The 10,661-nt window shown below is 47.1% G+C and overlaps 1 protein-coding gene across 1 annotated transcript; it reads right to left on the bottom strand.

Annotated features, from left to right (window-relative positions):
* Positions 1-375: 375 nt before the first annotated feature.
* Positions 376-1,807, bottom strand: LOC115590182 (tripartite motif-containing protein 16-like). The gene has a single exon (XM_030431446.1). The coding sequence runs from the start codon at positions 1,797-1,799 to the stop codon at positions 735-737; it is 1,065 nt and encodes a 354-aa protein (XP_030287306.1). The 5' UTR covers positions 1,800-1,807; the 3' UTR covers positions 376-734.
* Positions 1,808-10,661: the final 8,854 nt, after the last annotated feature.

Genomic DNA, 10,661 nt, shown 5'->3' with positions numbered 1-10,661 from the left:
ATTGTTAGTTTTTTTAATGAATTTTTGTATTTGTTTTAAACATTTTGACTTTACCTTTATCATTATTTTCTTATGTTTTTCTTTTTAAATTATTTTATTTGTCTTCATCATTTTTTGTCTTTTTTTTTAAATCTTACTTTCATCATTATTTTCTTTGTTTTCTTTTTTCTCTTTCATGTATTTGAATGTTTGTGCATCAGTGGTTCCAAAGACCAAAAGCAGCAGCTTGAACTTTGGCAACATTTATGACTCTTATCAACACGTTTACAGTCGGGCTGAACTTTGGCAGCGTGTTCTGCTGAAGGTGAAGTTCTGACGCCCTGAAGAATGAAAGCTTGAGCAGAGCAGAAACAAACACACAGTCTGATTCCAGCATCTCGTCAAACATTTATTAGATTGTACAAATTGATCACAGTTACACACTGATACACAACGTCACATCAATAAAACTGGACCCAGATCAGATTCCATCCAGAGGAAAACACAACACTCTATAATATCTGAGGCATCCAGCTGAACGCCTGTCAGCTGAACTCACTGCTGCTTCAATAAGGACGTGGCAGCTCAGCAGCTCATCACCATCACACATATATACACATTCTGCATCTGATACAACACACACAAGAGGTCCAATCAGCAGAACCATCCAGACTCACATCTCTTCAGTTCTCCCTGTAAAGAGAGAGAAGCTACAACACATTTCTCTGATGTTAAACTCTCCTCTGCCTCTTTAATCACTGCTGCACTTTACACACTTCAGCACTGTTTCCATTAGGACCATAAAGACCAAGTCCAGCATGGAGCGGCTCAGTGAATGTGGTCTGGACTCTGTGGAGGAGTCTCATGGTGTCGGATGAGACGCTGTAGAAGGACAGAATACCTGCACTGTGATCCAGGTACACTCCTATTCTGGAGGATACAGGGACAGAGATGTAAGTAGACCGACTGTCATGACAGAAGAGATAACCACCATTACTGCCACAAAATAATGACCAAGACTTCTTATTGTATCCAAACGGACCTGATCTATCAACACTCTTGTAAGCAACTGCTACCTCAACATTCTCGCTCTTCTTCTTCTCCACCTCCCAGTAACAACGTCCAGTCAGTCCTTCTTTACTCAACACCTGCTGTGCTCCAGTGAATCTGTCTGGATGATCAGGATATGGTGGATTTTTATCATTACATGTTACTTTTCTGTTCTCCCCTGATAAAACCAGATATGTGTTTGCTGTGTTTGGATCCACTGTGATCTGACGTGAATATTGTAAGAACTCAGTTCTGCTTCTTGGCTCCAGGAAACGTAATTTCTCTGTAAGAATCAGCTGCATTTGATCTCTGGCTGCTGTCACAGCTGCTGTCACGTCCTTAAAGGCCTGTAGGCGGTCGATGTTTGGTCTGGGTGAGATTGTAGACTCAGTCAGTGTTGAACGTGAGGGGTTGCTGTGAAGAAACTGGGTGTGGTCCTCTGTGAGCGAGAGCTTCTCCAGCTCAGCGTCTTTCTTCTTCAGCTCAGTGATCTCCTGGTTCAGCTTCTCCTGACGCTCTTTGGCCAAACTAACATCCAGTTCCTGCTGGGATCTGATCCGCTGCTTCACATCAGAGCGTCTGGTCTCCACCAGACGGATCAGCTGGGTGAAGATCTTCTCACTGTGCTCCACTGCTTCATCAGCAGAGCGATTGGTCATCTCCACCTCCTGCTGAAGCTCCTTCACGTCCTTCTCTCTGTCCTGGATTCTCTGCTGGATGTTCTGCCGACTTCTGCTGAGATCGTCCGCTCGGTTTCTTTGCTGCGACATCTCACCTCCGAACAACAGAGAGCATCTGAAGAGTTTCACCTCCTCTCAGCCAGTAAAAGCATCGAGCAGAAAACAAACCCTCCCTCAGTGTTTCACAGTTGCATGCTTGTCTGTGGTAAAGAGGCGGCCTCTGGCACATCACAGCATGTCGGTCACACCCATCTCTACTCTGGCAGATCTGTGGTGGGCAGGAAGCAGGAAACCCAGTCAGACTCTTGGAGAAGAGGGAGGAGTCGTCCGTCTGTGTTCACAGCAGGAAGTGCAGCAGTTTGCAGTGAAAGCTTCCTTTACTGTTTCCAGTCGGTCTGAACATTGGCAGCGTGTTCAGCTGTCCTGTGCAGGTTTACAGCCCAGCTTTAAGTTGATATATTGATCTGTGATCATGACTGGAGACACGCCTGTTGTTCTTGTCGTAGGGATCTCAGATCCCTACGTCTTCTCGCGTTATCTTACAGGCATGCATGATGAAGCCTATGCCACAAACTGCTGACAAAACTATGCCCAGGTTTCAGTTTCAAGCAAGATGGCCTTATTTACATTTTTAGCGACGTTTCAAAGCTAGCTCCAGTTAGAACAAGGATTTGCCCTCACTTGACCATGTGAACAAGTGTATGAACAAAGGAGCTGGTGGTTTTCCACTCGCCTGTCTACAGCGCTGCACTAACCACTCCACAACAACAGCTTTACTTTCACTGACTCTGAGTGAGGGTTTTACCCTGGTTTGATTCCGACCTTTCTCGACTCAAAGTCAACGCCGGTGTAGCAGAGAGCTGTTAGCTGTTTGCTGTTAGCTCCCCACTGTTAGCTGGAGCCCAGTCTGCAACAATCATGGCCTGCAAAAACACCTCTCTCACCAAGGCAAACAAACAGATCACTGACCTCAAAGAAGACATCCGTCGACTTTCGCAGGAGCTGCAGAATGACCTCCTGTCTGGACATCGCCCATGAACAATCCATGCACATAATCCAACTCAAAGCGGCCCTCCAGGATACTGCTCCATGGGATACCTCCACCTGCCCACAGCCTGTCACCTCCTCAACACCCAGCCTCCAGTCATCCTGGTGTGAAGTTGTTATCCGTGACAGATAGTCCAGGATGCGACTGCCTGTCCTCCTTGCCTGAGCCTTTCCAACCGCTTTGAGGCCCTGGCCGACAGCCCAGTTCTTCGCTCGGTGCCTGGAGGCGCCGCTGCCAGCTCTCTGCACACGGCCGCTGGTGATCGTGTGGCTCCGTGCTCTGGTACCTCCACACCTGGCGGGCCGTTGGCCCCTCGCTGCCTGCGACTGCTGGTGCTCCGGCTGCGGGCTTGGGCGGCTCCACTCCTGCAGCTGGGGACTGCCCCGCAGCTTCCAGCTCTGCTGGTGCTTCTGCGGCGGGCTCGGGCGGCTCCACGTCTGGGGTGGCTGGCTCCACTCCTGCAGCTGGTTACTGCCGCTCTGTTTCGGGCCCGGATCACCGGCTGTTCTCCCGGACAACTACCTCTGCCTCTCGCCGCAAGTTCCTTAAGGAGGCCGTTCTCCAGTGCTCTGGAGGAATCCACCATCCCAGGCCGCTGAAGGACTCCCCTCCTCCTGGGGCTGAAATGGCCGGTCCACCACAACACCTGTCCAGCCAGCCCCGCCCCCAGTCACTGTTCCTGCGGTCAGCACGCGGCCCCGACCCTGGTCCGCCACCTCAACTTCGCCCACTTTTCTCACCAACCACCCTAATTATTGGGGACACACAAGGAATATCCATTTTTTCAACGCCACCACCTGCTGTTTCCCCGGAGCCACAGTCCCAGTAATCCTGGAAACTCCCCGGGCTACTGCAACCACTCCCCTCGTCCATAACCCGCATAGTGGTGCATGTAGAGACCAACGACCTGGCACAGGGTGCCACCGAACTGACCAAAAGTGCTTTGAACTCCCTCTTTGACTTCCTACGCACTTGTGGAAAGTCTGTTTTTATTTCTGGTCCCATTCCCACACTTCCCACGCGGAGATGCTTCTCCAGGCTGCTCCTGTTGAACACCTGGCTCAAACCTGCCTGCAGCGCTCTTGGTTTTAACTTAGTTGACAATTTTAATCCCTTTTAGAACCGCCACTCTTTCTTCAGGTCCGATGGCATTCACTCAACCACTACTCGAAGTCGCATGCTTGCAGCCAATATTCAGCATACTGTACATTCTGCTCCACGTGACTGACTATTTACACCAAACACACCCTTTTACGCCACTCTTCTTCACCCCGTGCAGACAGCAGCACAGAGCACACCTCCGCTCAGCAGCGCCCCCGTCCGACCAAATCAGTCATTAACCCTCCCACCTGAGCCTTTCACCATACAGCCCATCACATCACACAGACCACCTCGCCCATGCTGTACATCGAAGGCTGTAAATATCAAAAACCTGTACCCCATTTTCTGCACTCCTGCCACTCCCCACTCTACTCCCAAACCCCAAACACGTGAAACTTGCCCTATACAACACCCACTCACTAACTAATTAAAGTGCCATCCTACATGAACTCATCAATGACAAAAAACTTTACTTTCTCTGCTTCACTGAAACCTGGCACAGACCTCTGGACTATTTCTCCCTGAACCAAACTACACTCTCTGGCTACACCTACATCGACAAACCCCGTGGGGGAGTTGCTGCCATTTTCAGGAAAAACTTAAAAATCTCCACAATCTCCATCCCTCCTGCACAGTCCTTCAAACATGTTGCCCTCAAACTGCCTGGTCCCACTCCCCTGGTCATCACCATCATCTACCGTCCTCCCAAACCAAACCTCTCCTTCCTTTCTCACCGCCTTCGTCACCCAGCTATCCACCATATCCCCCTCAGTTCTCCTGCTCGGCGACTTCAACTTCCACACTGATGATCCAAACCGCAAAAGTGCAATAGACCTCCTGGAACTGCTTCACTGCCTTCACTTCACCCCTTAGTCAACTTCCCCACCCACTGTCGCGGCCACATTCTGGACCTAGTCTGCTCCGCCGGTCTCACTCTCCACCAACTCTCAAGTCTCAACCTCCACATCTCGGACCATCTGGCCATCACCAATGGACCTTTCACCCACGTCCCTCCCCCAAAGCTCAAACGCAACATAACCTTCCGTAACATCAAGTCCATCAACCCCTCAGCTTTCTCTGGCTTTCTGGCCAATACTCTGTCCGCATCCACACCCCCTCCAACTGCATGCCCCTCTGACCTGGTCTCATACTACAACAACACATTGTCCCTCTGTCTTGATTTTTTTGGACTTTTTTTGTTTTTTCATTGTCGGCATGTTGAAATATGACCGAGACACACTTTTTTCTATCAGAATGCTGCAAACAAGCAGTTTTACTGCCCCTTTATCCGACTCTCTGTTGTGGCCTGTGGAAGTTGTGAGGGATGACGACAATAACAACAACAACAACATCAGCGGCGAGACCCGATGGAGGCATAAACGGAAACACAGAGGTCGCCGCGGGGGTTTATGGAACAGGCTACTCAGGCCCATCGACCACCTTTGCCCAGCATCCTGCTCGCAAACGTCCAATCTCTAGAAAATAAGTTGGACGACTTCAGAGCCAGGATAAAGTTCCAGCAGGACATAAGGGACTGTAACATCCTCTGTCTGTCGGAAACATGGCTAACTTCCCTGGTTCCGGATACAGTGGTTACTCCAGCCGAGCACTTCTCTCTCTTCTGCACGGACAGAACAGAAGAGTCCGGTAAAACAAGAGATGGAGGAGTCTGTTTCATGATAAACAACAACTGGTGTAGTCCAAAGGAGACCAAAATCCTCTCGAATTCCTGCTCTCCCCACTTGGAACATCTAACGATATGTGCCGTCCTTTTTTCCTTCCTCGGGAGTTCACCTCAGTCATTTCCACGGCTGTATACATCCCACCACAAGCAGACACCGACAAGGCTCAGTCGGTGTTACACGACCTGATAATTGGATTACAGAACAGACATCCAGACGCTGCCCTCATCATGGCAGGGGACTTTAACAAGGCAAATCTTAAAAAAGTACACGACGCGCTGAGTGACGTGGACTGGGAGATGTTCTGGGAGAGTGCAGATAATACCTCAGTGTGTTTACGGATGTGGTTTTGAGCTTTATGGCCACACTGACAGATGATGTTGTACCCAGGGCGATGGTGAAGTCTTTTCCGAACCAAAAACCGTGGGTCGACAGATCCATCCGCGCTGCACTGAAAAAGCGCACCACCGCTTACAACGCTGGACTGCTGTTGGGTGACATGACGGAATACAAGGCTGCATGTTACAAACTGAGGCGGAATATAGCAGATGCTAAGCGGTGCTACAGGGACAAGATGGCAGCCCTATTCCAGAAAAAGGACACACAAAGCATATGGCAGGGATTACATGAGATCACGGACTACAAAGGGGCTCACCCCTGTTTGGTGACTGCGGACGAGACGCTAGCAAACAAACTGAACTCCTTCTATGCACGTTTCAAAGCTAGCAATGCTAATGCTGGCCATGCTAATGCTGGGCTGAATAATGCAGATAGAAGGAGCTCTACCAGTGAGGCAACACTCAACCCCGTTTTCTCTGAGCATGACGTAAGAAGGGATCTGAAAAGGGTGAACACCAGAAAGGCTGCAGGCCCGGATAGGATCTCAGGACAAGTCATCAGGACCTGCGCTGACCTTCTAGATCCAGTGTTCACCACCATATTCAATCTCTCTCTTGCACAATCCACAGTCCCCACATGCTTCAAGATGCCCACCATCATTCCTGTGCCCAAGAACGCCTCCCCAGCTGGTATGAACGACTACCGTCCCATAGCACTGACCTCTGTGATTATGAAGTGCTTTGAGAGGTTGGTGAAAGACCACATCTGCTCCACTCTTCAAGGCACCTTAGACCCACTGCAGTTCACCTACCGCTCCAACAGATCCACAGACGACGCCATCTCCCAGGTCATGCACTCCACCCTCTCCCACCTTGACACCATAGGAGGGGGCTATGTCAGACTGCTGTTCATAGACTACAGTTCAGCTTTCAACACTGTAGTCCCCAGCAGGCTGGCTACTAAGCTGCATGACCTCGGCCTGAATCCATCAATATGTGCCTGGATCCTGGACTTCCTGACTGCTAGGCCTCAGGTTGTCAGAGCGGGAAGGCACACATCACACCCCCTCGTCCTCAACACTTGCGTCCCCCAGGGCTGTGTGCTGAGTCCTTTGCTGTACTCCCTGTACACCTACGACTGTGCCGCCAGGCACAACTCGAACACCATAGTGAAGTTCGCGGATGACACGGTTGTGGTGGGCCTGATCACTAACAACGATGAACGGGCCTACCTACCGGAGGTGTCAGACCTGACTACGTGGCGCAAGGATAACAGCCTACTGCTAAATGGAGAGAAGACTAAGGAGATGGTGGTGGATTTCTGCCCACAACGTTGCAGGACCTACAACCCTCTCTTAATAGACGGAACACCAGTGGAGAGAGTGAGCAGTTTTAAATACCTCGGAGTGCATATTTCTGAGGATTTATCATGGACTGTACACTCGGACACCATGGTGAAAAAGGCAAGACAACGCCTTTATCACCTTAGACAGCTCAGCAGATTCAAGGTCTCCCAACGGATCCTGATTTCCTTCTAATCTGCTGCTGTACAGAGTATACTGACTGGAGCCATATCTGTCTGGTACGGTAACAGCTCCTGTGGGGACCGACGAGCCCTGCAGAGGGTGGTGAGGACTGCTGAGCAGACCATGGGTACCACACTTCCCCCTCTGCATGACTTATACACCACACGCTGTACCAACAGAGCTAGAATGATTATCAAGGATCCCCATCACCCCTGCAACAGACTGTTTGTGACCCTCAGGTCAGGCAGACGCCTGCGCTGTCATAAAACACGCACAGAGAGGATGAGGAACAGTTTTTTCCCTGCAGCAATCAGAGCCCTGAACTCTGCACTCTGAACAAAGCATGTTTATATTGTATTGTATTTTATTGTATTTATTATATTCATTATATTCTATTGTATTTTACTTGCACTGCATTACATTTTTATCTTTACTTAAATTAAGCATAGAAGTACAGTACATGTCACAAAAACATTCCACTGCGCATCCTGTGTGAGTTTGTGACAAATAAAACCTTTGAATCTTTGAATCTTGAATCTTGAAGAGCTTCAAAGCTGCAAGCAGCTGGGAAAGCAGTGGTGGTGAAGGTGGTGAAAGTGGGTGAACAAGGAAGTAACGGAGTGATTTATGGGATTCCTTTAGCAACTGAGATGAAAGAGCTGGTTAAAAGTGTAAAAGAAAAATGTGATGCTGTTCAGAGTGCAAAGCGCTTGACCAAGGGAGGTGAGAAAAAAAGAAACCGAGTCAGTTTTGGTTCAGTTCAGTACAAAAGAGTTGCCTGCAGAGCTATACTTTAGATTTATGAGATACAGGGTAAGAGAGTTCACTCATAAGCCAAATATGTCTGAAATACGTGAATCAGAGGCAAAAAGGCCACTTTCCATGACGGTCAATTCCACGAAAATAATCAACCACTGAACGTTGGGAAGGCCCATTCAAGTTAATGGATCATTCTACAGCATTAAGAAGGGCCGCATGATAAAGACCAATAGCTCTAACGTCTCACTTGTAAGGTAAGTTAATGGAAAGGTTGGTGAATGGAAGGATAATGCACTTTATTGAAGAAAGGAGGGTGATGGCTAGCTGTCAGAGTGTCTTTAGAAGGGGCAGAAGTACTATTGATTCAATCATATGTCTTGAGGAAGAAATAAGAAAAGCACAGGTAAAGGAAGAGACTGTCGTGGTTGTATTTTTAGATGTGGAAAAAGCATATGACATGATATGGGGTAGAGGGTCTTTTAATCAAAATGCATATGCCAAGAATTGGGGAAAATGTTTTTAAACTAGGTGATGGACTTTTTGAATAATAGAAGTACTCAGGTGAAAATAGGGACAGAAACATCTAGAAGATGTTTGGTAGAAAATGGGACACCACAAGGTCATGTGATTAGTCCACTGCTGTTCAACATAATGATTAATGATGTTTCTTCTAATGTTCGACCAGGAATTGGAAAATCAGTATTTGCAGACGATGGTAGCCTATGGAAAAGGAGGGAAATGTGAAGTATACCCAGTAGGTGATTTGTTCATTTTTAACAGGGGCGGACGGCCCAATGGGAGCACCACCCTGCCCCGACACACCTATGTACACCTGAACCGTAACTGTGACATTTCTAATTCTACAAATCTATTTTATCCAGTTATCTTCCTTCTCTACTATAATTGTCTTTGTATAACTGAATTATTGAGTAAATAAACCTTTGAATTGTAGCAGTGGACTGAGTTTAATCAGGCAGGTCTTCTCATGTTTCTCACAATACACTACAAGCAGGATCATTTTAATGATTTATTTTGAAAATTATTTTAATTTCAATGACCCCTTATTATTTTTTACCATCGAAATTCCTGCGGATCAGTGTACTGTACTTGGCCCTATGCCAGTCTCTCACCTGAGCACACTGCCTGGAGATGAAGAATGGGGATTGGATGAGTGTGTGAGTGAGTGTGATAGACAGGACAGCAACACACAAAATTATGTTGTCAGGACTGAAGTCAACAAAGAAAAGTAAGAGGCAAAAGTGAACTCAAGTCTAAGACAAGAACAAGATGAACCAGATGAGGCAGATCAAAGACCAGGAAGAGAAACTCTGATTTAATACTCTTTGGCACGGCTATCATTCATGTATGTACCTGAACAGGTTCAGGCTGGATACCATGATGAGTTACTGCGTATTTGTCTGCTAGAGTATATAAATAGAACTACAAGAACAGATTGAATTGTTGTCTAATTATTCCCACACACCATCAGAATGTTAATAAAGGACAACACACCCAAACCGCAGGGCCTCTCTCTGGTCTGATGTAAATTTTTCATCAGCTGGTTTTAGATTATCATCACAGATTATTAACAACTTTAACAGCATCTTTATCCATTTAACGATGCTAACGCTACAGCACAGCAAGCTACGAACACAAGGCACGCTTTCATAACAGTGAAACAGAGAAGTTTGAGTTAAATTGACTTGACTGAGTCTAGTTGGAGGGGTAAACCGTTCATTCACTGACTTTTACATGCTTACATTGCGTCTCAGACACTAGCTGGTTTAAAACAATTTCTAATTACTTACAGAGCAGGAGAAGGAACCAGTGAGATGCATGTGGAGTCAGTCAGGTCCATTATCAACCCATGACCAGCTACATACAAAGACCAGAGTCACTGCTCTGATGAAGAAAAATGTAAGCTATGGTACCACTGTACTTATTGTTACCTGTATGCATTCTTTATTTATCAACAGTTCTGAGTCAACTGATTTGATCCAGGTTAAATTTCTCTCTCTCTCTCTCTCAATCACAACAGCCTATACCAAAATACTTATATACAGTTACAGATCATCTTAGTTTCAGTTTTTGGTGAGGCAGCGACACCACACACACACACACACACACACACACATAGACACACACACACACACACACACACAAATACTTCAGTTACAGTTTTATTATATGTATTTTACAGTTACAGCAACACACTCATACAAAGACACACACTGAACAGTTTTGCCTATATTTCATCAACAACAAGTTTGTTTGTTATTTTGTTGTCTGCAGAATGTTGACCTCTGTATTTCAGAAATCCTGGCTCGGGCCCTGACTCTGGCATATTTCCAAGATGAGGGAGTTTCACAGGTAGTCAGAGATAAATTAAACAGGTCAGCCAGAGGAAATGATAAGACATGAGAAGCCAGTTTAAAGAATTTAATCTCCAGCCCATCTAGACCACAACTGCTCCCAGAGCTTAAGCCGTCGATGGCTCG

This window comes from Sparus aurata, chromosome 10 (genome assembly GCF_900880675.1).
Source record: "Sparus aurata chromosome 10, fSpaAur1.1, whole genome shotgun sequence".
In the NCBI taxonomy this organism is placed as follows: Eukaryota; Metazoa; Chordata; class Actinopteri; order Spariformes; family Sparidae; genus Sparus; species Sparus aurata.
The sequence above is the reverse complement of the archived record's forward strand: the minus strand, read 5'-3'. Positions and strand labels throughout refer to the sequence as shown.

Bases quoted from the DNA above. Each gene is read 5' to 3' on its own strand.
- LOC115590182 (XM_030431446.1), bottom strand. From the start codon at position 1,799: ATGTCGCAGCAAAGAAACCGAGCGGACGATCTCAGCAGAAGTCGGCAG.